At 51.4% G+C, this 23,622-nt stretch overlaps 7 protein-coding genes across 7 annotated transcripts; 4 read left to right on the top strand and 3 right to left on the bottom strand.

The window, feature by feature from the left end:
• The first annotated feature begins 766 nt into the window (after nucleotides 1-766).
• Nucleotides 767-2,456, top strand: BO72DRAFT_441006 (cobalamin-independent methionine synthase II family protein). The gene is made up of 4 exons (XM_040943468.1): nucleotides 767-812; nucleotides 868-1,113; nucleotides 1,189-1,605; nucleotides 1,672-2,456. Exons 2-4 carry the CDS (start codon nucleotides 894-896, stop codon nucleotides 2,241-2,243), a joined length of 1,209 nt encoding a protein of 402 aa, XP_040795899.1. The 5' UTR covers nucleotides 767-812; nucleotides 868-893; the 3' UTR covers nucleotides 2,244-2,456.
• An 859-nt stretch (nucleotides 2,457-3,315) lies between these two features.
• Nucleotides 3,316-4,423, bottom strand: BO72DRAFT_453255 (ADP-ribosylation factor family protein). Its single transcript, XM_040945938.1, has 5 exons — nucleotides 4,127-4,423; nucleotides 3,894-4,052; nucleotides 3,682-3,828; nucleotides 3,512-3,624; nucleotides 3,316-3,455 (listed from the first exon to the last, which is right to left on the bottom strand). The coding sequence occupies exons 1-5, from the start codon at nucleotides 4,218-4,220 to the stop codon at nucleotides 3,414-3,416; spliced, it is 555 nt and encodes a 184-aa protein (XP_040795898.1). The 5' UTR covers nucleotides 4,221-4,423; the 3' UTR covers nucleotides 3,316-3,413.
• Nucleotides 4,424-5,600: 1,177 nt separating this feature from the next.
• ccg9 (putative trehalose synthase (Ccg-9)) lies at nucleotides 5,601-7,941 on the top strand (the record flags this gene model as incomplete). The annotated part of the gene is made up of 6 exons (XM_040948989.1): nucleotides 5,601-5,696; nucleotides 5,761-6,170; nucleotides 6,225-6,500; nucleotides 6,562-7,026; nucleotides 7,077-7,186; nucleotides 7,241-7,941. 6 exons carry the CDS (start codon nucleotides 5,601-5,603, stop codon nucleotides 7,939-7,941), a joined length of 2,058 nt encoding a protein of 685 aa, XP_040795897.1.
• A 319-nt stretch (nucleotides 7,942-8,260) lies between these two features.
• BO72DRAFT_440999 (dynactin subunit 5) lies at nucleotides 8,261-9,111 on the bottom strand (the record flags this gene model as incomplete). The annotated part of the gene is made up of 2 exons (XM_040943467.1): nucleotides 8,966-9,111; nucleotides 8,261-8,890 (listed from the first exon to the last, which is right to left on the bottom strand). The coding sequence occupies exons 1-2, from the start codon at nucleotides 9,002-9,004 to the stop codon at nucleotides 8,261-8,263; spliced, it is 669 nt and encodes a 222-aa protein (XP_040795896.1). The 5' UTR covers nucleotides 9,005-9,111.
• A 280-nt stretch (nucleotides 9,112-9,391) lies between these two features.
• On the bottom strand, nucleotides 9,392-14,123 carry BO72DRAFT_453251 (peroxidase/cytochrome P450 family protein). The gene is made up of 13 exons (XM_040945937.1): nucleotides 13,260-14,123; nucleotides 13,097-13,194; nucleotides 12,792-13,033; nucleotides 12,536-12,740; nucleotides 12,333-12,473; nucleotides 12,191-12,281; nucleotides 11,802-12,132; nucleotides 11,402-11,745; nucleotides 10,857-11,344; nucleotides 10,395-10,809; nucleotides 10,109-10,345; nucleotides 9,772-10,051; nucleotides 9,392-9,715 (listed from the first exon to the last, which is right to left on the bottom strand). The coding sequence occupies exons 1-13, from the start codon at nucleotides 13,665-13,667 to the stop codon at nucleotides 9,654-9,656; spliced, it is 3,342 nt and encodes a 1,113-aa protein (XP_040795895.1). The 5' UTR covers nucleotides 13,668-14,123; the 3' UTR covers nucleotides 9,392-9,653.
• Nucleotides 14,124-17,822: 3,699 nt separating this feature from the next.
• BO72DRAFT_453250 (T6SS phospholipase effector Tle1-like catalytic domain-containing protein) lies at nucleotides 17,823-20,233 on the top strand. The gene is made up of 2 exons (XM_040945936.1): nucleotides 17,823-18,191; nucleotides 18,282-20,233. The coding sequence occupies exons 1-2, from the start codon at nucleotides 18,066-18,068 to the stop codon at nucleotides 20,082-20,084; spliced, it is 1,929 nt and encodes a 642-aa protein (XP_040795894.1). The 5' UTR covers nucleotides 17,823-18,065; the 3' UTR covers nucleotides 20,085-20,233.
• Nucleotides 20,234-20,713: 480 nt separating this feature from the next.
• On the top strand, nucleotides 20,714-22,877 carry BO72DRAFT_463452 (uncharacterized protein; the record flags this gene model as incomplete). Its single annotated transcript, XM_040946596.1, has 5 exons — nucleotides 20,714-20,760; nucleotides 20,925-21,039; nucleotides 21,189-21,236; nucleotides 21,399-21,524; nucleotides 21,852-22,877. The coding sequence occupies 5 exons, from the start codon at nucleotides 20,714-20,716 to the stop codon at nucleotides 22,875-22,877; spliced, it is 1,362 nt and encodes a 453-aa protein (XP_040795893.1).
• Between the last annotated feature and the right edge of the window lie 745 nt (nucleotides 22,878-23,622).

Raw genomic sequence — 23,622 nt, 5'->3', positions numbered from 1 at the left:
TTGTCACATAAGGTGGATTGACGTCTGAGTTCTGACAGGCGAAATTATTCTGGACGCTCGGCAAAAGCGGCCTTACCGAAACAGACCAAGTGTGGAGAAGGTCGAGGGACTAGCGTCTCCCCCCCGCACCAGCAGAACAAAAGTGCAGACACTGACATTCATCCCTCTGCTTTTCGTTTGCAATGCGACCAATGCAACCATTTCACTTCCTACAGTGTCAAGCGCTATTATAAGAGTCTAATGCATGCTCACCGACTGGCTGTAGTCGGAATGCTTAAGACTGACACAATAACCTATGCGATTGTCTGAAAAATGCATGCCTCGCTGAGTCAGGTCTTACAGCATCAATGCTTTGCCCCACACCGGTCGATCAAAGCTTCCGCCACCCTTTCTGCGATTATGATTCATGGATCCTCTCCTTGAGGTCTTTACCTGGCTATGGACAAGTTTATTATGTTTTCCATGGAGATAAACGAAAGGCATCCATGGGTTCATAAGAGCTTTCTGCTTCTGCGGGACTTAAGAGTATGAAGACCGGCCGTCGAAGTCACTATTCCATGCCGAAGGCCGAAATAAAGTAGCCGACAATGAGTGACCGATAGGAACCGGGAAACTCGAAACTCGGATGTAAAAGTAGATTTGGAACAGGCCTGTGGGGCACAAGCTGAACAGATGGTTCCTCCTGCTCCGGACTTCGGATCTCGCAGTCTTGCCTCAAAAAGTGCTGCGTGCCCCTCCCCTCCTCTTCATCCCCCTTTCCTGCCTCTCTGACTGTTGTTTTCCTCTTTCGGCTTCACCAATTCTTGTCCTTAGTGAGTTCCATCTTGTCTGAGATAGTAGCGAGAGATTTCAGCTAACGTCTTCTAGCTATTGCATTTTGTCTGTGCATCACAATGGCCCCTCAACTGCACCGCAACCCCCCTTTCCGTGCTGAGCACCTGGGCTCTCTGCTTCGGACAGATGATCTCCTGAAGACCAAGATTGCTTTCGAGAAGGGCGAAGTCTCCAAGGCTGAGCTGGATGTCATTGAGAACAAGGATATCAAGGAGGTTGTTGACACACAGAAGAAGCTCGGCTATGCCGCCATCTCTGATGGAGAGTATCGCAGACACAGTAAGTTACTTTCCCGTGCTGTATGAGCCTTTGTTATCATATAAGGCTATGAGGCCTAACCAGACTCTGAATTAGTGTTCTGGGGTACTTTCTTCCCTGGCTTGGACGGATTCGACGAGGTGACCGACTTTGACGCCGACATCTTCCGCCCGTATGCGCCTGATGTCGCTGCCTTCCTCGAGGCCGGCCACAAGCCTGGTGAGACCGTCCTGTGCACCGGCAAGATCAAGCACGTTGGCAGCACGTATGTCGATGAGTTCAAGTACCTGGCCAGCGTGGTTCCCGCCGATGAAGTCAAGAACCTGAAGATCACTCTTGCCGCTCCCAACTGGTATCACTTGCGTTACAAGGAGGGCAAGGCCTACCCCAAGGATGTCTACAGCTCCGACGAGGAGTACTTCGGTGACATCGCCAAGGCCGTCCAGGCTGAGCTGCAGATCCTCTATGACGCTGGCTGCAGGAACGTCCAGTTCGATGACCCCAACCTTGCTTGTAAGGCTTACCAACCACCCACAAACAAACACGCGAAATGCATAGATGGCTGACTGTGATCATCAGACTTCTGCTCCGAGAAGATGCTTGCCGGTTGGAAGGAAGATCCCCTGAACGTACGCTCCGCCGATGAGACCTTCGAGCAGTACATCAAGCTGTACAACGACTGCGTCGCTAAGCGCCCCGCTGATATGCACATCGGCGTTCACCTTTGCCGTGGTAACTTCGTCGGCAGCCGTCACTTCTCCGAGGGTGGCTATGACCGCATTGCCACGAAGCTCTTCAAGGAGCTCAACGTTGACACCTACTACCTCGAGTACGACACCCCCCGCGCCGGTGGCTTCGAGCCCCTGAAGGAGCTCCCCACCCATAAGAACGTCATCCTCGGTGTGGTGACCAGCAAGTTCGCCCAGCTTGAAGACAAGGAGGAGATGAAGAAGCGCGTGTACGATGCCGCCAAGTTCATCGCCGAGGGCAACAACATCTCCCTGGAGCAGGCACTAAACCAGGTTGGCGTCAGCCCTCAGTGCGGCTTCGCCAGCCACAGAGAGGGCAACGCCATCGACCGTGACGGCATGATCGCCAAGCTCAAGCTTGTCCGTGAGATCGCCGACGATATCTGGCCCGGTCAGCTGTAAATCAAATGGCCAAAACTTTCGATAAAGCTACTACCACAAAGGAGGTCTGCCCCTTCCAAGGCCAGATTCCGACTCTCCTGTCGATTTCAACAACGAACGTGGAGTGATGAGACGAACGTGACGACAAACTTTTGTGTGTTTAGGATACCACTTATTTAACATATGGTTTTAAAAATGTACAGTATTAGTGCGAATATGATTGAGCTATTAATTCTTCGAAGAATCATCCCTATTGTGATATCAGAAACACAGTGCCTTTTAAGTATGCGGGCGGGTGCTTGAGTACCTTGGAGATGCCCCAATGTGGAAAGATGCAAGGTTCGCTAACCTAGTCGCTGACAAGCCCACCTGGCAATGTAGATCGCGCTTCGCCAACTGACAATATCATTCGTACCTAACCCCAATTGGAGAATTTTCCTAGTTTCGCTTGTTCCGATAGAACCTACAGCCCATCATTTCCATAACCTTGCAGTATGGGCTGATCCTGGCCAGGACCATTCCCTGCTACAGTAAGTGGGGAAAGGAGTCTAGATCGCTGTCTGATACGAAGCCAAGTCACATGCTTTGTTTGTGAGTGGCTTGATCTCCAATAAATTACCATCAGCAGTACCCTAGTATAGCACGTCAAATGTACGTCAGACACGCCAATTCAAACATAGATCTCTCTTTTTCCAAGTATCTAGCGCAGCTATGAAAGACAGAAAGCAGCTCAAGAACAAAGACATCATTAAAACACGATATATGTGTGGAATGCATGTATGTGCTGGTCCCAAAGTTTTTTCCCTTCTATTTTGAAAATGTTTCTACACATCGCCGAAGACACGGGGGTGACGAAAATAATAATGTGAAGAAAGTCAAAGCCAAGACGAAAAAGAAGATGGTAGGAGTATTATTAGAGGGGGAGGGGTATTGAAATGGCCCGCATCGGAACAGTGAGGGATATCATGAAAAAGAGAAGAATGAAATGGCGGAAGAGGCATGCGCAGGAGGAAAAGAAAAAAGAAACACAGGGTTCAAATGCTGCGTCTTCTGTCATCAAAGCCGACGTGAAACGAGGAGGTGCCAACTAATTCGGTGTAGGTGGAATGGAGCATGCTGTACACGAGATGGGGCATTGGAATAGCCTCCGATTCACGACTGCAGGGGTTTGGCGGCCGGCGTGCGAATAATCTATTTCTGAGGTTGGGTCTTGACGTTGTTGGAGAGCCAAGCCTGCAAGAATGAAAGGTTAGCCCTGTTAAGCCGAGGTTTGGGGATTATTGACTTACAAGACCCTCAAAGATACCGGTACCCTCCGTTGCAACACTGGGCGCAACATACCACAGCTTGTCCTTGAGCTTGTTGAGTTGCAGTGCCTGAGTGACGTCTTCAGGACTCATATCTGCAGATGACAGCTGATTAGCTCTTGACTCTGAAGGTAGGAATGGAAGATACATACGGCCCTGGACATCCTGCTTGTTAGCAAAGACAAGGAGCAAGGCATCCTTCATTTCGCGATCATTGATGATCTTGTGAAGCTCCGAGCGAGCCTCTTCCATCCGAGCAGTGTCGCTAGAGTCGACGACGAAGATCAGACCTTGTGTACCTGGTCGGAGAATCAGGGTTAGCATCGGACACCGCGAAACTAGCTGCTCCGTGCGAAAGTCGTACCGGAGTAGTAATGTCTCCACAGCGGACGGATCTTGTCCTGACCACCGACATCCCAGACGTTGAATTTGACATTCTTATATGTAACGCTCTCGACGTTGAAACCGACGGTGGGGATCGTGGTGACATCCTGATTTGTAAGTTTCAACTTGTAAAGAATTGCTGTTGACACCTTGATTAGTACAAATATTCACAATTGATTTGGCTGACAAGAAGCGATCAGCAGGGAGTCTCACTGGTTTTTCCAGCAGCATCCAAACCCAGCATCAAGATTCGCATCTCCTTGGTGCCGAAAATCTTCCCCATTATCTTAGACACGGAACCGCCCATTGTGACACACGATAAGCGACCGCTGAAGGTCGCAGACTGCTGAAGAGATTAAGAGAGTATTGAGAATTATGTTGCGAGATGGTTCAATGAGCGTTTCCCGGTCGAATAGGGATCGGAGTTGCAGTCGCTGGAAGGAGAGAATGCGTTATTAGGGGAGGGGTTTGTGGAGGGAGAAGGACGACGAGAGAGAAGGACAGCGAGCTAAGCACGGCCGGAGGGTCAATTTCTTTTCCGTCCGCGTGAACAAGGTAATGGTGCCCCATTATTGGCAATGCGCCGAAGTACGCAAGGTAAACAAGACATACAGAACTTACCTGGGGGGGGGGGAAGAGAGGAGGGGGAAGGGAAGGCAGCGAGGCCAACAGAAGATTGTAGGGAGAGAGAGTATGAATGAATGGATGGATGGATGAATGAATGGACGGACAAAACGAATGAACGGCACACTGACAAGACCAGCAGGGGTAAAAGTCAATCCGACCGTGACTGATCAGAGGAAGAGGAAGAGAGAGGAGGCAGGAGCAGCAGCAATAAGAAATTCAGGGTTCACGATCCACCTCACGAGAAACGATTCTCCTTCTTGCTTCGCTTTCATTTTCCCTTTCGCAAAGCTCGAGCGCCGTAAAAGGGGCTATCCGATGACTAAGCATCCACCCCCCGCGCCAAGCACTTCGGCTGTTTCAGACTCTCATACAATCTTTCATCAATTATCATCCTGGTCGGCTTGTTGTCAGTCTGTCCAGTTCCAAGTTGCCAGGGGGGTGAGAAGAAGGATGAAAGAAAAAAATAAAGAAAGATGAAAGGCAATTGTTTAACCGAGGAACAAAGTCGAAGGAAGGTACGGAGTAGGTAAGCACCCAATACCTGATCTAAACACATTCATTCTGACCATCATGGATCCGATCCACCCCAGCTTCTCATCGGGTGGAGTGTTGGACAAGAAACCTATCGGATCTCTCCGCATTGAAACAGTGTGCCGTATTCACCATTCAGCAGTGAGATACGGAGTACACATTCACAACGGACACACAACGGACACACAACGGACACAAACGGAGCATTTAGAAAGAACACAAGCCACATCAACCAGGATTATTAACATCCGAGCTGCCATCACCCGTATAACAAACGCCAGGCACGGCGACGGTCGGTAGGAGGCGGTACCTTTGTGTATACAATACGTCATGGCCACACTGGTGAGGTCATCCCACCATAGCTCCTTCGCACATGGTCGGTCTTACGATCTTTCGGTCGTAGCACAAAGCTGTTGGCTTTTTCCGGACGACTTTTCCTCTATAAGACTGCGCAGATACCCTTGTGTTCGTCCGTGACAATTCCACCCATTTCTTTTACTATTCTTTACCCCCAATCATCACCATTAACATGGCAGCCCGACCCTTCCGCCGTCGCTCATCAGTCCATGAACAGCAAGTGTCGCACCATTTCAAGAAATTCTCTTGGGAGGCACCCCCATCGAAGGTACAAGCGCTTCGTGTCGATGGTCGTGAATGTCGCGCAACTTACTGACGGTCCTTCCTCCTAGACCATCTACGCAGGTCTTTCGATCTTGTTCGATGATGATGGAGCAACAGTAGCCATCGCGATCCGGGATGCGACCTACCTTCTCGACTTTGTTCAGGATGATCTCACTGCCGAGGGCGACGAGTCCCTTTCTACACAGATCGTCGACTATGTCCTGAATAACTTGCGCAAATACAGCGAAGAGCGCCTCGAGAAGTTCATTGGGTTAGCCATGCCGACAACAGTGGCTAAGAAGTGCCCGACTCTTTGTTCCAAACTCTGGGCCGAGCTCGATATCATCCCATTGGTCTTGCCTGAAGAAAGCAGCATCGGTACCGACAATGTCTCCAACCATCCTATTCGTAAGTCTACTGGCTGGGAGATCAAGAGTGTCGACGAACAATCGGAGTCCATGGGACGGAAATGTGTCAGGTGCGCTGAACATCCCTTCTCACTATGCTTCTGAATTACTAACAGCAATTCAAGGCTATTCGGACCTGAAAACATTCCTTTGCTGCAAGTCGGATTCTTGGGCTTGGTCGAGGTGGATACTGCCTTCCACGTGCGTTTGACGAACCTAGAGGATTTCCGCAAGACAGTTACACAGAAGACCTGGGATGCGGTTCAGTATTATGCTTCCGATCTCAAGAAGAGAAAGACCAAAGTGGCGTTCTTCAGTGCCACTCCTCAGGGAGGTGGTGTTGCACTGATGAGACATGCCCTTGCAAGGTTCTCCTATTCTCTGGGAACCGATATTAGATGGTAAAACTCCCGACAACACTCCGTGCGTGTGAGACAAATGACTGATTGTGAAACCAACCAGGTATGTGCCCAAGCCTAGACCAGGGGTTTTCCGCATCACGAAGACCAATCACAACATCCTGCAAGGAGTCGCAGCTCCAGATGAGCGCTTGAGCGAAGAGGACTGGGACAAGGTTATCGATTGGATTGATGAAAATGCGAAGCGCTACTGGCTCAGTCCGGGAGGCCCTCTGCGCCATCCCTCTGAGGGAGGTGCGGATGTCATCATTATCGATGATCCCCAAATGCCTGCTTTGATTCCTATTGCCAAGAAGATGGCACCCGACAGGCCGATTATCTTCCGAAGCCACATTCAGATTCGGAGCGACCTCATTGCTCAAAAGGGATCGCCCCAGCAGGAAACCTGGAGCTGGATGTGGAAACAGATCCAGCAGGCAGACCTCTACATCAGCCATCCTGTGAGCATCTTCGTTCCGGAAGATGTTCCTTCCGAGAAAGTGGGATACATGCCTGCTTCGACAGACTGGTAAGTTGACTGTCTACATGCCATTGACGCGTATCTAATTAGCAGCACAGGTTGGATGGCCTGAACAAGAACATGCAAGACTGGGATGTCGCCTTCTATGGCCGGATCTTCAATTCGATGTGCAGAAACTCGGGCATGCTTACAATCAACTTCCCCGAGGGTAAGCCAGCACACCTTGAATTACACTTGAACGCTACTTAACAAATGCCTGTAGATGAATACATTGTCCAGATCGCCAGGTTCGATCCTTCCAAGGGTATCATCGACGTCGTGGAGTCATACAAAAAGTTCCACCAACGGTTCACGGCCTCGCTGCCCGACAGGAAGCCGCCGAAGCTGCTCATCTGCGGCCATGGCTCCGTCGATGATCCGGACGGCTCGCTGATCTATGACTCAACCTTGTCGCACATTGAGACCAGCTGCGCCGACATCTCCGATAACATCTGCGTCGTGCGACTCGGACCCTCGGACCAGGTGCTGAACGCGCTCCTCTCGAAAGCCAAGGTGGCCTTGCAGCTATCGACGCGGGAGGGATTCGAGGTCAAGGTGTCGGAGGCCATTCACAAGGGTAAACCAGTGATCGCCACCAAGGCCGGAGGCATCCCGCTGCAGGTGGCCGACAAGAAGAACGGGTTCCTGGTGGAAGTCGGCGACACCGATGCGGTCGCGGAGCATCTGTTCCAACTCTGCACGGATGACGAGCTGTACGAGCGGATGCACAACTACGCCCTGGAGCACGTTTGCGACGAAGTGAGCACGGTCGGTAACGCGCTGAACTGGCTCTACCTCGCATCGAAGCTGTCCAAGTCGGAGGAAGTCAAGCCCAACAAGCGGTGGATCAACGACATGGCTCGCACCGAGGCGGGACAGGAATACACGGGCCAAGAGGACCGACTGAACCGGTATGATTTGTAGATCAATTTCTGATTATTGTTACGCATGACGACAGCCCTTGCTTCTTTGCTTTTGCCTTGGGTAAACTTGGACAAACCACTCGACTCCCTTTCTTCATCAGACCACTCTTAAACCACTTACACACTACTACTACTTTCGGTTGTTTAAATTAGGGTGAAAGAAATAAAACAAATAAACATAGATACATACATTAGGGGTATATCATGATCACAGCCAAACGGCCGCTCGTCCAAAGATCTTTCCACGAAGTAGGATATCCAAACCCACCATCCCTCCCCCCATGCATAACCCTCCCACCTCCAAGAACGAAAAGTCAACATCACCTCCCAACAACCCGATACCTCTCCCTCGCCATGCCCCCCTCCGCCCCCTCAACCCCATACCCCTCCCCGACCTCCCCGACAATCCTCGCCGGCGCCCCACCCACCACACACCAACTGGGCACAACCATCCCCGGCGCCACGACCGCCCCATCCAGCACGTACGCGAAATCCTTCAAGATCGCCATACTGCCCACCACGGCATCCCGGCCGATGTGCACGTGGTTGCCCACGCTGGCGGCCTCGACGACCGCGCGCTCGCCCACGAACACGTGGTCGCCGATCTTGAGCGGGTAGAACGCGTACACGCCCCGGTGCAGCCGCGACGGCGGCCGCAGGATCGCCTGCCGCGAGATGTAGCTGTAGCGGCCGATCGTGATGGCTACGGATGGCGTTTGTTGTTGTTGCTGGGAAGCGGCGCCGGAGGCTGAGGAGGTTGAGGGGGTGGGCTTGTGGGAGCTGGCGTGCGAGCTGGACTGGGAATGGGAATGGGAGCTGGTGCTGGTGCTGGAGGAGCGGTAGAGGTCCCCCCGGATGACGGCGTCGGATTGGATGACGGTCTTGCCGCCCAGGATGATGTGCTGCGTGCCGTGGATGAGGCTGCGGCGTGAGATTTTGTTGCCCGTGTCCTGTATGACCCAAATAAAGGTTAGTGGGTGTTTGTTTTGGGGCGGAGGGGTTTGGGGGAGGAGAGGGGACGGTACGGTTTCAATGTATTCGCCTTTTGGCGCTTTGGGAGGCATTTTTTCGGGGTTGCTTGGGAGGATTGTCTTTGAGATTGGGGATGCGGTAGCTGTTGAGATTGAGTGTGGGGGTGGTGTATAGTACTCCGAGTATGAGTTCAAGAAGTAGAAGCTGGATGGAGGGTGGATGCGACTTGCGACTGCGACGCATGCCGCGGCAGTTGGGCGCGGGCGGTGACCACCATGGAAAGGCGCCGTACGAAGCGGTGAGCGTGTGGTGATGCTCTCTCCTGGTACTGCACAGTTGCGAATGTGGCTAGATTGATCGTGGAATCTCTCTACGCGGATTTCCGGGTCTACCTGGTGCTTCTCTGATCCGCACAATAAAGCCCCATTCATTCAATCGGGAGATGGTCATTTATAGCACTTTGGACAAATGGTAATCGCGGAGCTACTATGTAAAACCGACCCGGACGGCGTACCCAACAGAGCTAGTATGCTTATCGCAGCTTATCAACATGAAAGCTCGCTTCCCATTGCAGGCACAGTACGGAGTACTTCGAATGACTATCAACAAGACCTCCTGGCAACTTAATCATCATGTAACAAAAACTTCATTCTTAATTAGACATATTGTTTCAAGCCAAAAGGATATCTCAAAAGAAATGGCAAAACTAGATTAGGAGTATCAATATAGTGCGCAACCAACTCAAGCAGAAGTGACCTGTCGCTGAGGAGCAGGGACGTCACCATCGAAGTGGACTTTGTAGGCTAGAGTCGAAACAAATTAGTCTCCTCAACACCACATCTCGGAAAAGTGCACTTACTAGTGGGGAAAGGGGAGTAAGCGCCGTGGTCCTCCCGAAGATAGACGGAGTAACCGCCCTTCTGAGGGATCTTCTTCAACACTCCCTGGGCACCAGGGGCAGGACGGAGGTTGTCCAACCGCGCGACGACGCGTACCATGGCCGTCACCGCAATCAGGGTGGCTTCCTTGCCCAGGCCGCTTTGAGGACCTGTGCCGAAGTCAATGTAGGAGTCAATCGGGCGGTCGAGGCGGACCTCGTCAGGAGAGGGGAAGGCGATCGGGTCACGGTTGGCTCCGCGCTGTAGACTGTCAGTTGCTGGCTACATATAGGCTGCAGTACGATAGAAGTGACTTACAGAACCAACAAAGACCTTGTCGCCCTCTTTGAGGTATACAGGGCCATTGTTATCGGACAGGGTAATGTTGGTTTGAGCCTCACGGTAGGTACCCAGGTTACCGTTCAAGCGGATCGCCTCCAGGCAGTAACGCGTCAACTTGTCATTAGCATCCAAAGTGTCCTGCTTGGCCAGCTGGTTGATCGCAGCCAGATGATGCTTGCCCTCAGTCAGGTAGAAGTGGATGATTTGAGTGAACTACGAGAGTCAGTATGCCTGCCCTAGAGACGTTCCTGGGCCGACTCACCATTTGAGCTTGGTTGTGCACAATCTCCACAGCTGCCGGCAAGATCTGTCCCCATGTAACCTCAGAGACCCCGTGACCACTCTCAAGAAGTCGCTTGATGAGCTGGTCACCATAATCCTTGAGAACATTATGATCTTCTCGGAAGCTGTCAATGATACCCGAAAGGAAGCTGGGGGAGTTGATGGATTTGACATGTCCCTCAACGAGTCGACCCAGTTCCTGCGAGACAGCCTGGGCAGCGCGGTGAAGAGAGAAGGACTTCATGAGATCCACGTCGAAGAAGATGGAGCTATAAAGCGTTGCCATGATCATAAACATCTCATGTTCAGAGTAGACACCACGTGGGTGGCTATTTGTCTTCAGAGGCAGAGAGAAGATCTTCGACACAAAGTGCACAGGAACGAGGTTTCCAACACTGTAAAACTATTAGGAAATGCAGCTCCACGGACACATGAGACTTACTCTCTAGCAATGTCCACCTGTCTCCTACCAGCAAGATTGCATGATTTCTCTCCAAGCAACTTCAGTGTGGCGTCTTCGTAGAAATCCTTAATGTTGGTACGCCACTGATCGTTGTCGAGAGACTTGCTCCAGAAGTCGGTACCTCCCTTGCCAGCGTGAACGGAAGTCAAACCACCCCAAATGACGCGGAAGTCCTTTCCGTAGTCCAAGGCCAACTTGACGTTGTCATATGAAAGCAGAGAGGGAGTAGGCTCGGTGTACCGGGGTGCGTCATAAGAGTAATCGGCCTCACGACCCAGGTTTTTCATGATGTTCCGGTTCTCGCTCGGAATCGTCATGGGGTAATGGGCGTAGATGGAGTCTCCCTTGAACCAATTGGGGAAGACACGCGTCGCCAGCTTGTAGAACACGCATCCCTGGTTGATGTTGAGATCATAACGTACCTCGTTGTAGCCCCAGTTGGTGAGGTTTCGGGGGTTGTAGTCAATCTGCACAAGCAATTAGTTCGTGCGACCCAAGGATCGGCATATGATCAGATAACCTACAGTGTAGTATCTATCTCCACGGACCAAAGCCACCGCGTCGGACAAAACCGCACGGGAGATTGTGTAAGTAGGAGCAATGCCGACTCCAGGAATCATTGGCTCCTTGGCTTCCTCTGCGACGATACCGGGGTACAGCTCGACGTAGTCAGGGTGTTCGTACAGATGTCGCAGAGCATCAGCGACCTCGGGGTCGGAGTTGATGTCTTCGAACTTCTCATAGGGCTTCAAGTTGAAGAATTTGCGGAATTCATTGAGCGATCCGACGTTCCACTTACGGCCCTGCTCGATACCCAGGATTTCGACGGACTTCAGAACCTTGGGAACATTACGGGCACCGAACGAGCCTAGAATTATTAGCCCTGTGTCTTCTTTCAGACTTACACAAGGAAGATACACTTACTTGCAACGTCCTCAATAGCAGTCTTAAGAATGTGAACGAGCTCTTCATCTTTGAATGTCCCATCCTCCTGGCGCTTCAAGCCAGCGAAGGTACGCTGGCTGGGGTCCTTCGGAATGGTCTCTTCGTACTTCTTGAGTCCCATGAGAAGCTCGGGGAGGGTAACATCCTCGGCAGGCTTGCCCATGAGCTCTTCGTAGACCTGCTCAGTCCATTTCTCGTCGCCGGCACTAATAGCGGAGTGCCAGCGGTAGGCCAAGTTGAACTCGATGGAGCACTGGTTTCCTAGACCAGAAGGGGTGGTCTTGCTACCCTCCATCTGGGCTCTGGGATCCTGCTACTCGTTAGAAGTCGAACCAAGGATAGAAGTAAGCTTCACGCTTGCGACTCACCAGACACCAGGTACTATTACTCCGGTTCAAGTTGACGATTGTACGGAGGTAATCGTACAGGGTGATGTTGATGAACAGACCACATGTGACGCTAGAATTGGTTAGATGAGAATGTAGTGGGAGCTCCTCACGCAACACTTACAGTCGACCAGTCTGGAATAGGTCCTCATCGTACTTAGTCCACGCTTCTTGGGCCTGCTTCTCTGGAAGCCCGGGACGAGGTTTAGTGAAACGGCCATTTTCATTAATGGCCGCCAGCTCTTCGACAACGTAGTTGTGGAATCTGTGACGAAACAATGCATCAGTCAACGTCAGCACCGCAGTGCTAGGAAGTCATCGACTCACCTGCTCAGCATAACCATGAGGACACTGCAGGCCGCCGGGAACGCTTGCAGACGCTGCTCCGAGAACGTATCCGGCTTCAACTTTCCATCCTTGAAGGTACGGACAAGATCCTGGTCGTCCTTGGTGTCACCGTAGAGGATGGAGAGATCGAGGTATGCCGAGGTCTTGTTGATGTGGGGCTGTCTGTAGTCTGTCTGGAAGATATCTAAACAGGATATTAGCGATGTTGTGGGAGCATGAGCAGCGAATTACCAACCGTGGATGATCAAAGAGGCCCAATCGAAGAACAGACTGGAAACCTTGTTTGGGTGGGGGGTGAACTTCTCGCGCGCAAAAAGGCAGTCGAAGACGAGACCGGAATCAGGAAGACCACCGGGTTGAATTGTCAGGGGAGCGATCGAACGGGCGTATGGCGTGTTTGCAGCGCCCAACCACGGAAGAGTGGGATTGTTGTTCGAGCCGTCGGCCGAGCGGTACGCAAACTCATTCCCCATGTACCTTCACAACACAACATACTCATCAGACGAGCTACTTTTGCACAATTGTCGGTGATCGACTTACGAGAGAGGAGGGTGAGGCAATGAGCCCCAGAGCTCGTCCAAAAAGGCATTGGTGAGATCGACACGATTCTTGGAGTTTCCGGGCAGAGCGCTGACGAGCTACAGAGGAGAAGCGCCAGGAATGTCAGCGATCAGAACAAGTCGAGTCTTTGACGCCCGCTTACCTGAATAATCCGTTCCATAAGCATGGTCTTATCGTCGATATACTCGCCCTTGGCTTTGTTCTTGATCAGGTCCTTCAATGTACCAACATCCTTGATGCCCAGAGTTCTCAAATCCGAGAACATGCTGCTGGAGTGTTCATGTTCGATGTAGGTTCCATCGCCGTTCTGATTCGGCAGAGGACGCTGCGAAGCGTGCAAAACCTGGGCATATCGCTCGAAAGCAGACAGGCCGTCGTCGTGCTTGTCTTGCTTCTCGTACCGCGGCTCACTGTGACTCTCATCCGATGATGAATTGGGCGCTGGCGAAACCTTGGACTGACGTTTCGTCCCGTTGGTCTGAGTACCATTTGGCCTCGATTCGCGCTCCCCCTTTCCCTTCTTGAACGTGCTGGAGAATCGGCGCAACATTATGATTATGGAATTTAAGTATAGAATACGAAACAAAAAAAGCGTGGAAACGGAGAGATAATAGCTGGAGACAAATGGCTATAGCCGACGAAGGGGTGCAAGCAAGAGAGAAAAAGCCACCGACAGCAGGTGCCCAGGCTTTTGATCTGTCCGAAATAACAACAGGACTTTAAACGAGGCACTGCATGGGAGTCCGTCCGCGATCAACCGTGCCAGCCAATTTGTGGATCCAGTGCATCGAATCCCAGCGCAACAATACTAATGACACATTCGCGGAAGGCGTCGCTGGCTCGCCACTTGCATATGTGCCGTATTCCCTAAATGTCATTCATGATTCGATCTATCTCCCGGGCCCCGCGCGTAGCACAAATTACCTAGTCTGATGGCTTTGGCTGAAGTTTAGAAGCACAGGGGAGTGGGGAACCTCAGGTTGACCATGCAATAGGGGGCATGATGTGGAGTCGAACGTGGTTCAGCTGTCCTACGGTACACTACTCATAGAGATGGCATCTCAATGCGGTCCAATTTGAAGTGGCAATAAATGATGCACTTTGGCAAGGTAGTTGGTGCTAGGCAAGGCTCGAGCTTGGCTTGACCTTGTACATGGTAAGTACATACATAGTACGGAGTACGGAGTACATACCGGTAGCACAGTACAATGAGAATGGCTGAAGGGAACAACCAAAGTAAATGTGATGGAAAAGGAAGTCGGGTAAGTAAAAAGTGAATTTTAGATCGGGCAAGTCCGGCATCGACAGAGAAAGTGGGTGTGCCAATTTGATCGGGGATTATTTGTGGTTGATCTCAATCCAAGATCGCCCATCCTCGAGCAAGCTCCAAAAAGAATCTGCAGGATGGATTGTCCACGCCAAGATCCTAGCGACGACATCCTGGAGCTGGAACTTGGAAGGGGTTCAAGTCTCCACTTGGATTGAGGAATGCCAATCGCAAGATGGAATTGTACTGGACTCTTGGTCCAAGCTCTGCGCTATAACATAAATCTTTATTGGCGACCCATCGATGATCGGACAGGCGCTGTGGAGGTCGATCGCGCACCACAAACACAAGAAAAGAGATTGGTACTGTCTCACCTTGATGGACAAACGAGGAACATCAGCTGTGCGGGCTCGAGAGCTGACTGACAATCTGACGTCCTAGCTGGGAGGCCCACCCCTTGAGACCTGCTGGCGCTGACGATCCCTCACCAATTTTTTCATTTGGACCCATCCCAGCTGCAACAATCTCCCCTACGATGCAAGGAAAGCCAAAGCCTATTCGGATGAAGAGATGTGGTAGCTGTAACTGCGTAAGCACGACTTCAACATCTTATATGTAATTTCCAGGCCAGCGAAGTTTGCCTAGGATCACCCATGACATCTTGCTGAAGATCGCAAGACTCTGGAATTAAAGGAGCCAAGGTCGTGTGAGTGGAGAACCATACGGAGGACGGATCATAGGGTACTCACGCGTTCACACCATGGAGTTCATCTCAATTCTCGACTGTGCAAATGAGAGCTATGCAAGAGAGCTTGGCCTGAAGAGCATTCAGGCGGTCGCTACCCACCAGTCTTGGATGGGCGGGCGGGAGGGATTTACATCCTACAATGCCTTTTGCATCATCCCTGCATTCGTGTGCTGGATCCCTGATCACACAATCGGAAAATATTGCCCTAGGAGGGAGTTTCTTGCCTTTTGGCTTGAACACTATGGATAGCTCATGCATCATCAAACAAGCTACGGAGCCGTGTAACATAAGTTATTGAACTGCGCTAAATGTCTTGGTGTAAGCTGGGTGTAATTATTCCTTTTGTAATATAAGTATAGCCTAAAGTAGTAAGTCTTTAAGCTAGATATAGTAAAAGTTACTCAATCTGTAAGATTAAATGTAGTAACTACTCCTATATTACGCCTAGCTTAAGAAATATTAGAAGGTCTTTACTTTTTTAGATATTAGTGCTGTTAAGCTATTCCTAAGTAGTATAACTTCTGATATATCATATTAACAAGTTAATGCGTTGATTTCAACTAGGAGAATTAGCGCAGTTCAATAACTTTTGTTACACGGCTCCGTAGCGGTCATTGTGTTCCCGGATTGCGTTGTGAGTAACATATGAGTGCGGAGTAGACTCAAGAGTTTTCAAGATGCGAGTCGCTAATCCTCGGTCGATCATTAGCTCGTGACTGGAGAAGCCCAATCAAGTAATCGAGATCTGTGTGACGAGCACAGGATTTAGAAAGCCGCACAGATTGCAATGAGAGGGAATTTGACATAAGCCGTGAAGGAGTAAAACTGGCCGGCCGTCAGCCCAGCCGCACGCTCGGCCTCATGGCTAGCTGGAACAAAAGCCGGCCATCCTTCATTGGGACAGAGTGTGTGTAGAATATTGGGAAAGGATCGACCAGAGCGACCAGAGCGACCAGAGCAACGCGGGAAAAGAGTTTGCCAGTAGCGATCTTCGGTGCATGTTCTGCAGAGATGAGAGGGGGGGGATGGAGGAGGTGGTTGGGTTGTTGACTTGTTATGGACTGGGGAGTGGGGGAGCAAGAGAGACGAAAAAGGTCAGAGTTTGGACCAGCCAGTGTTACGATCGGGTGTTGCCGAGTGGTTCATGGGCGGCCCCAGGCCGTCAGGCCCCGCAGTTGGATACTTCGATAACTAGTTCTCGTTAGTTCATCGCCTAGCATTGATTTATTCCCACCCGCACCACCCACTCATTTCGTGGGAGGTCGGCATGGTGGTGTGTGCTCCAGGCTCAGCTGAGTGAAATGCGGACAGTCAGAAGTTCCAAGTTCTGATCGAAGTTCTGAACAGAATTCTCTTCTTGTCCCTGGCAGCAAAGGCTTACCTGGTGTTACACTCAAGCATGCTAGCGTCCATCCAGCAGGTACTGTAAATCGGGGAAAGGATCGTCCTTTTCATAACTTGTGGGGACCAGAGCCAACTATTCTTTGTCTTTCGCTTAGGGCCCATATTCTATCTTTTATGGTTCTTATCAGCAATACTCATCGGGATCCGGTGGGTCTGAACAAAAAAATTGAATGGCCCAAGTGCATCTGCACGTCAGAAAAGCCCAGCTTTCCAGCAGAATCAGCTCTTGCGAGTCATTGCATCTCTTTTCAAAAACTGTTCGTTCACATGTTTCGGAGACCATCTCATGTAGGCGCAGCTAAGGAGCAAGTTCGTGGAGTTCAAGGAAACTTTCTCGGGCCTCCCACGATTGCACCACTGGAACTCATAACCTTGAAAGATCTTGTGGTACTCCGTACTCTTGGGCTTCTTCTCCCTTGGGAATGCCATTGGTGGAGCGTACGGTCCACCCAAGGGCAAACATGGGAACGATCGTCCTCCCTTTGCACATTTGGACGTTCTTAGGTCTCTTCAGTCTCGCAGTCTGTGATTTTCGTCTTGCCATGATGTCGACAAGTCATGGATTAATGGACAATTGTCACTCACGCGGGAGCGCAAGAGACGGAACGGGAACCCCGCCTATACACTCCACGGAGTACTTCGTATCGGTACACATGGCTACACGGATACCGCTAGAAAAGGCTGATATATGGTGGTACATTGTTTTTTTTTCCGATGATGATCGCCGTCATCGATCCGTTCCTCCCAGAAGCACGGGGCCTTGGAAACTTGACACCGGACCGCGCCAAAACCCCATCCGCATCGTGCTAGATAAGCGTCCGTGCAGGATGAGTCGAGCTGGATGCCCTGGGAGGGTTTTGGCCAGCAAACCTAACTGAAATGTTCGTGGCTGTTCTGGACTCCTGATTAGCGTAGACATGCCATGTCAGCACTGGCCGCTGCAACCGCAGCTGACATTTGCCTGGGCTGACCAGCGAGTCGGCCTGTATGCCGCAAATAAGCTAGTCTAGTATGCCGCCATGCCCGGACCATAAGCAAGTTGAGAACTCATTAAGGCGATCGGGGGCAAATCAGCCCGCTGCATATTATCACAAAAGGGGTCGCCCTAATGCAGAGGCAGAAGTTGGAGGAATGCGTCTCAGCTCTGTCTCGGCCAACCATCATTGTGAAGGATCCACCCAGAAAAAACTGGATTGGATTCGACGTATCTCCTGCTAGAGGCCGGCCTGAGGCTGCAGGAACCCCCATAAATCCAAGTTCCGGACGGTCTCACAGCAGCGTCACACGCACCCTCTTTCTCAGTCTTTGACTCTGAAGATCCCACGCACCGTAGGGCCGCAGCATCCCGGCATATGCGTGCCTTGGCTGCCAGTAACATTACCGACGCATGCGTATATACAGCAGTGGCATCCCCCGCGCTAGTCGTGATTCCGATCGCTCAAACACCACCGCTCTTACCCCTTTCTTCTAGTTGTCGGTAGAATCGCGACTAGTCAATTGCATGCAATCTTTTCTCTAACCTTAAGACCATGGATGGAGTATCAATGGGGATGGGCCCGGCCCCTGTGCGGAAACATTTCGTCCTGTGCTTCGATGGAACCGGCAACAAATTCTGTGGGGATGAGTCGGATAGCAATGTACTCAAAATCTTTCGGGTAAGTCCGGTCCTTAGATGTACTCTTTGAATGAGACCACCCGTTACAATCGATCAATTGGCTGACGTTCGTCTTCATCCGGGGGTTTAGATGCTTGACCGCAGCAAGAGCCATCAATTCCATTACTACCAGCCTGGGATTGGAACCTACGTTACCACCCACTCTCTGACCAGCCACAGTCGCTATCAGCGGATCCGGTCAGCGTATCTGAAGGCCAAGGATTCTGCCATCGGCTCCTCTTTCGACCAGCATGTGATGGGCGGATATAAGTTCCTGATGCGGTACTATTCTCCCGGCGATGATATCTACTTCATCGGATTCAGTAGAGGGGCATATATTGCACGCTTCCTGGCCGAAATGCTTGACTATATAGGATTGCTCGAGGCCGGTAACGAGGAGTTGATCCGCTTCGCATGGAAGACTTTTGCCAAGTGGCAGCAGCGACGAGATGACACAGATGAAGAGCGCGAAGAGAAGAAGAGGCTCTTTCGGTACATGAAGGCATTTCGCGAAACATTCAGCCGACCAATTAGTAGGATCAGGTTCATGGGTCTGTTCGACACTGTCAACAGTGTTCCGCGCTTCGAGTCAGCATGGATGCAAAGGAGCAAATTTCCTTACACCGCTCGTAGTTCCGCCAAGGTGATTCGACATGCGGTCGGTATTGACGAACGTCGGGCCAAATTTCGCCAGGACCTGATATCGGAAGTGAGACCCTGGGCTGAGAAGAAGAAAAAAGAGGCCCACCTTTGGGGTCGCCAGAAACTCCATCACCTTCGTCATCCTGCTGAAAGACGTGACCACAATGACGTTCCCGCTATTACAGTGAATGATGACAACGACGACAAGGAGATCGACAATGGAATGCAACAGCACCCAAGGCGAAGCCACGAGGAAACAGAGTCTGTGTACCGGAGCACTAACTGCTCTCGTGAGGACCTGCATCACGATTCACACCGATACCGTGCTCATGCCTCACCCAGCCCTAATCGGAAGCTCAGCCTGGCGGTGCCCGACATGGCGGGATCCACAGAGGATGTTCATTCCATCCGCAGCGGCAATTCCGGATTATCACTGCAAGTACCCGAGGTCATTGCGCAGGCAGTCATGAGTGACGAAGAGGATGGTGGGCAAGACATCCAAGAGGTTTGGTTCCCAGGGGGTCATGCAGATATTGGCGGAGGCTGGAAGCTTGGTGAAGATGAGGTTTGGCCATTGAGCCATGCCCCTTTGGTGTGGATGGTCCAGGAAGCACAGCGTGCCGGGCTGCAATTCGACCCCCGGAAGCTGAAGCAATTCGAATGCTGCGAGGAATTTGACGGAGAGTACACTCCAATCCATGAGAAAACAATAAACTGGAATCGCGACAGTGACTTCTGCCGGGACCCGGCGCATAATAACGCAGACGACGGCCAGCCATCCAGATTTCGGCCATATGCGAATGAAGATACCTCAGAATCGAGTCGCAACTTCCGCGAGGCTCTCCTTTGCTCAAGCACCGAAGGCCTACTGCACGACTGTTTGGAGTTCAAGATGGGTTTACCGGGTATGTCAGTTCTTACTTGGAGAATGATGGAGTACCTGCCCTTCCGCCGGATGGATCTTCAGAAAGATGGCTCGTGGAAGCCGATCCGCTGGCCACTTCCTTGTGGGGAGGTTCGTGATATCCCGAATGAAGCCCAAATCCATGTCTCTGCAATCCACCGGATGAAAAGCGACCCCAACTACCGGCCGGGCAACTTGATCATTGGAGGTGGCGGCCGTGGCGTGAAGAGAGCACCCGCCGAATACGGGATTGGTGAGTGGGAGCTCAAGGCCAACGCAGGTGATCCAGTGCGTGAGGTTTATGTGCGCAAGAATACCTCGAAGATGTGCGAGGAGGATCATCACTGAAATCAGTTCAGCACGAAACTATTCATCTTCAAAAACCATAGCGTGAATGTGGTTCTGAGCATTCATACCCCTTCGCAGCTGCTGACTTCTGACCGACCAGCTAGCTCATTCAAGTTCACTCTTATAGCCCTTCTACCATAATATTTAATCATTCATCATTATATGTTGATTACATTCCGTAAGGCCTAAACCCGAAGGATAGTCCATGTGTAAGAGCATAGTACTTGAACCGTTCGTTGCCCGGAAGATCTGTGCAGTCGGACGGCTCAAGATGTCATATGCCATTGTGACCGGCCAGTTTCAGCGACTGAGAACGACAGGGATGAGCTACGACCGCCTGGGGGCTCTTTTAAAAGACGTGTCTTGGCCCTTGGAGTGAGGTCGTGGCAGCAAGCTTACTCTCCTCGTGGCAAGCTATTATGCAGGGTTGGGCCCTTCGGCATGCGGTACAGTCCGTACAGCGTAGCTCAGGCCAGATTTCCGGCACGGCCGGAATTGCTGGAGAGCTCCAATAGGCACAATTTGGCACATGTTGACAGGGTTGCAGAGTGTATTAGTTAGTGTGCTCGGCTCTGGAAACATCGACAAATGTCTGGACTGGCCTAGACTCGGATCCATTTTGAGCAGACATGATGCTTCTGGGTGCTGGGGCTTCCCCTCTTTTGCCGTGGAATGTGTGAGTAGGATCCACAGCGATAAGGCGCGGGGTGCGCATTATCAGTTTGGAATGAAACATCGAAGGTATGACAGAGGGTGAAAAAAAACTGGCGCCGAATGGTCCGGGACCCTGTTCTTTCAACCAAGGCAATGGCATCGAAGCAACTAGGAAGAGTGATACAGGTGGAAGGAAGATGCTGCGTTTGCCAAGCTGAATCGAATCCTCAAGCCACGCTTATCGGACATGGACATGGAATCTGTGGCGGGAGAGGGGAAACAAGAACCCGTCAGGGTCCAAGTAGCAGCTAGATACCTCGGTCATCCTACTTAGTGAGTCGATATGATGAGTTCGATGAGGCAACTGCAGCTTTTGAAGGTCAGCAATGAAATTAGAAAATGATGCCGTTAAAATGGTATCTCTTTAGCTTTGATTAGTAGTTCATACAGCAGGAGAAGGAGTCTGAGGAGAAAGTCCACGTCCACTGGCAGTTGGGTGTACGTAGTTTGACAGAATTGACAGAATTGACAGAAACCGAAGTAGAAGGCGGTCTGCGGGTGGGCCCCGAGCAAGACCGCGCGTTGATTCTTTGGTTTCTGATGGTTGAGCTGACCTCACCACTCTTAGTTAACGTTAGATAGTTAGTTACTACCTTACAGTATCTACTAACGTTACCTCCCTACTCATCCTTCGTCACCACTCCGACCCTGTTCCTCACTTCTGTTCTTGAGAAGGGCCAAAAAGTGCAGCGACAAAGAGAGGGGCACAACATAAAGAACAAGACCGTACGCAGAATCAAAGAAGGGGGATCTCATTGCTTGTGCGCAAAAAATAGTCCAGCCTTTAAAGAAAAGAAACTCGAAAAAAAAGGGGGGGGACTTTCCCTACTAAATAACTCCTCTCCGCTTTGCTCGGGCAAAAATTCAACCCCCCCCCCTAACCCGTATATCTCGGAGTACTACTGACTTCCTATTTTCACAACTACTCCGCTCCACAACACGCCTCACCCTCCTCCCCCCAAATCCTGGTTCTGCGCCCGGCAAACCACCCTTTCAAATTTTCACTCTCGCACACCAGCATGAGGTCCAGTTAGCCCAACCTTTGGTTCGCAGACGGATATGGAAGCGTCTCACCCAGCGCCAGAGGGTATTATGTTACCCCCAAGCCCTGTGGACTCGGCAGGTTCGGTTGACTCGACCTCGTCCGGCTCTACCGTCGAGCATACCAGGGAGCCAGAACGCAGTGATCACGTCACGATCACCTTGTCTCTCACGCCTGATTCGCCTGCCCAAACTCCGAGTCGTGCTTCTTTCAACCGCTCCCACGTCCGCTCACGATCGATGATCGAAGTTCCAGGCGTCCCTCCAATGACGCGCGCCCACTCTTCCCCCGGGCTGGACTCGCGGGGCAGGTATATCTTCGTCAATGGTCGCGGGGGCTCTGCCAACGCTGGCGACAATTCAGCTAGGCGTTATCTGCCGCTGCAGGTGAACACGGGGGGATCGTCCGACTCGAGAATGGTGCCCCTGAATGTCTCCCAGACCATCTCCGAGAACGCCGAGTTGGACACCAGCATGGTTACGTCTCCTTCCAAGGCCGACTGGCACCCTACATCGCCTGTACTCCCGCACACACTTCCTCGCGTCAATCGTCGACGCCCCTCGTCTCCTTTGAGTTTCCATCCGCCATCGTCGCCTGGTTCGGTCATGGGCAGCCCGTCTCCCTCGCACTCCTCTCCTGGCGTACTCAGTTCGCGATTCAATGAGACTTTTCCAGGCTACTCTGGCTCTTCCACTTCATCTATTCCCTCGACCCCTACCAGTCTCCGATCTCGCAGCCCGAGCATCTCCTCGCTGGAAACCATTCCGGATATTCCCGATGCGGAAGCAGCAGCCATAGAGGCGGACAGAATCGCAGCATTGAAAGCTGCTGCCGATAAAGCCGACGAAGCGGAGGAGGCTACCAATTTGAATCGACGGCGTGGAACGTCCGATGCCTCGGGTCCCTCGAGCCCTTTCATGAACACGCGCGTTTCATCTGGTGGATACGGGGTGCGGGCCGATAAGCGGAAGCGCTGGAGTGTCTGTGGGGCGGAACGTCGTCAAGATTTGGACCTGGAGACCATCTGGGAAGATTGAGGAGTCAGCCGAATCCGACATGGCCACTACCAGGAACCACGATCCTTCTTACAATGGACAACGGCTCTCGCCGGGCTTCAAGAATAACAAATCGCAAAGGCTGACCCCACTGAACCTTATCGAACACACATTTCTCGTCCTTTCATTCAATTCGGCGCTCAATCGAGGGATACCCCTACCTCTTCCGTCCTCTTTCTAGTACGCGCGGTGTTTTTGTGCTTCGAATTTTGCTGAGGAGGAAAGAGCGGAATCTTGAGGATCACGCAGGCTCGTTGAAACTCTAGTCGTGGGAGACAGCATATTGGCGCATGGTCACTTCAAATGATGCCCTGGGCGGATTTAGTCTCTGGGGTTTATGTGTTCCTGTTCTTTCACTCTTGCTTCCTATTAGCTGTCATTTTTTTGTTCTCTCCTTTACCTTTTTTCGAGCGAGATTGACCAACCAGCCTGTGATTCCCCTCCTGTTTCTCACTCGTTCTTGTTCATGTTCTATCAGTCTTGTGGGCTCGGCTCTTGTCTTTATTACTTTTGCTGTACCATGGTTGCCAAGGATTGACCGATGAAGGTGTACATAACTGTGGCTCTGCTATACTGCCAATCATACATACCTCAAACAGTGCAGTTCGCTCTCTTGTGCATTGTATATCAGCTAAGCTATATCAGTATCTCTCTCTCTCTCTCTCTCTCTCTCTCTCTCTCTGTGTGTGTGTGTGTCTGTGTGTGTCTTCATACAAAAAGCATCACC

This window comes from Aspergillus fijiensis, assembly GCF_003184825.1.
Source record: "Aspergillus fijiensis CBS 313.89 unplaced genomic scaffold BO72scaffold_87, whole genome shotgun sequence".
Lineage (NCBI taxonomy): Eukaryota > Fungi > Ascomycota > Eurotiomycetes > Eurotiales > Aspergillaceae > Aspergillus > Aspergillus fijiensis.
Note: the sequence above shows the minus strand (reverse complement) of the source record. Positions and strands in the feature narration are given on the sequence as shown.

What these genes read in the sequence shown, in the direction of transcription:
- BO72DRAFT_453250 (XM_040945936.1), top strand. Translation starts at nt 18,066, where the DNA reads ATGGATGGAGTATCAATGGGGATGGGCCCGGCCCCTGTGCGGAAACAT. An exon ending in ATGTACTCAAAATCTTTCGG is followed by an intron (nt 18,192 to 18,281) that starts GTAAGTCCGGTC and finishes CCGGGGGTTTAG; the next exon opens with ATGCTTGACCGCAGCAAGAG.
- BO72DRAFT_441006 (XM_040943468.1), top strand. Translation starts at nt 894, where the DNA reads ATGGCCCCTCAACTGCACCGCAACCCCCCTTTCCGTGCTGAGCACCTG. An exon ending in TGGAGAGTATCGCAGACACA is followed by an intron (nt 1,114 to 1,188) that starts GTAAGTTACTTT and finishes ACTCTGAATTAG; the next exon opens with TGTTCTGGGGTACTTTCTTC. An exon ending in CGATGACCCCAACCTTGCTT is followed by an intron (nt 1,606 to 1,671) that starts GTAAGGCTTACC and finishes TGTGATCATCAG; the next exon opens with ACTTCTGCTCCGAGAAGATG.
- BO72DRAFT_453255 (XM_040945938.1), bottom strand. Translation starts at nt 4,220, where the DNA reads ATGGGCGGTTCCGTGTCTAAGATAATGGGGAAGATTTTCGGCACCAAG. An exon ending in GGATGCTGCTGGAAAAACCA is followed by an intron (nt 4,053 to 4,126) that starts GTGAGACTCCCT and finishes AGGTGTCAACAG; the next exon opens with CAATTCTTTACAAGTTGAAA. An exon ending in CAAGCAGGATGTCCAGGGCC is followed by an intron (nt 3,625 to 3,681) that starts GTATGTATCTTC and finishes TGTCATCTGCAG; the next exon opens with ATATGAGTCCTGAAGACGTC.
- BO72DRAFT_453251 (XM_040945937.1), bottom strand. Translation starts at nt 13,667, where the DNA reads ATGTTGCGCCGATTCTCCAGCACGTTCAAGAAGGGAAAGGGGGAGCGC. An exon ending in TTGCCTCACCCTCCTCTCTC is followed by an intron (nt 13,034 to 13,096) that starts GTAAGTCGATCA and finishes TGTGTTGTGAAG; the next exon opens with GTACATGGGGAATGAGTTTG. An exon ending in CAGGTGGACATTGCTAGAGA is followed by an intron (nt 10,810 to 10,856) that starts GTAAGTCTCATG and finishes ATAGTTTTACAG; the next exon opens with TGTTGGAAACCTCGTTCCTG.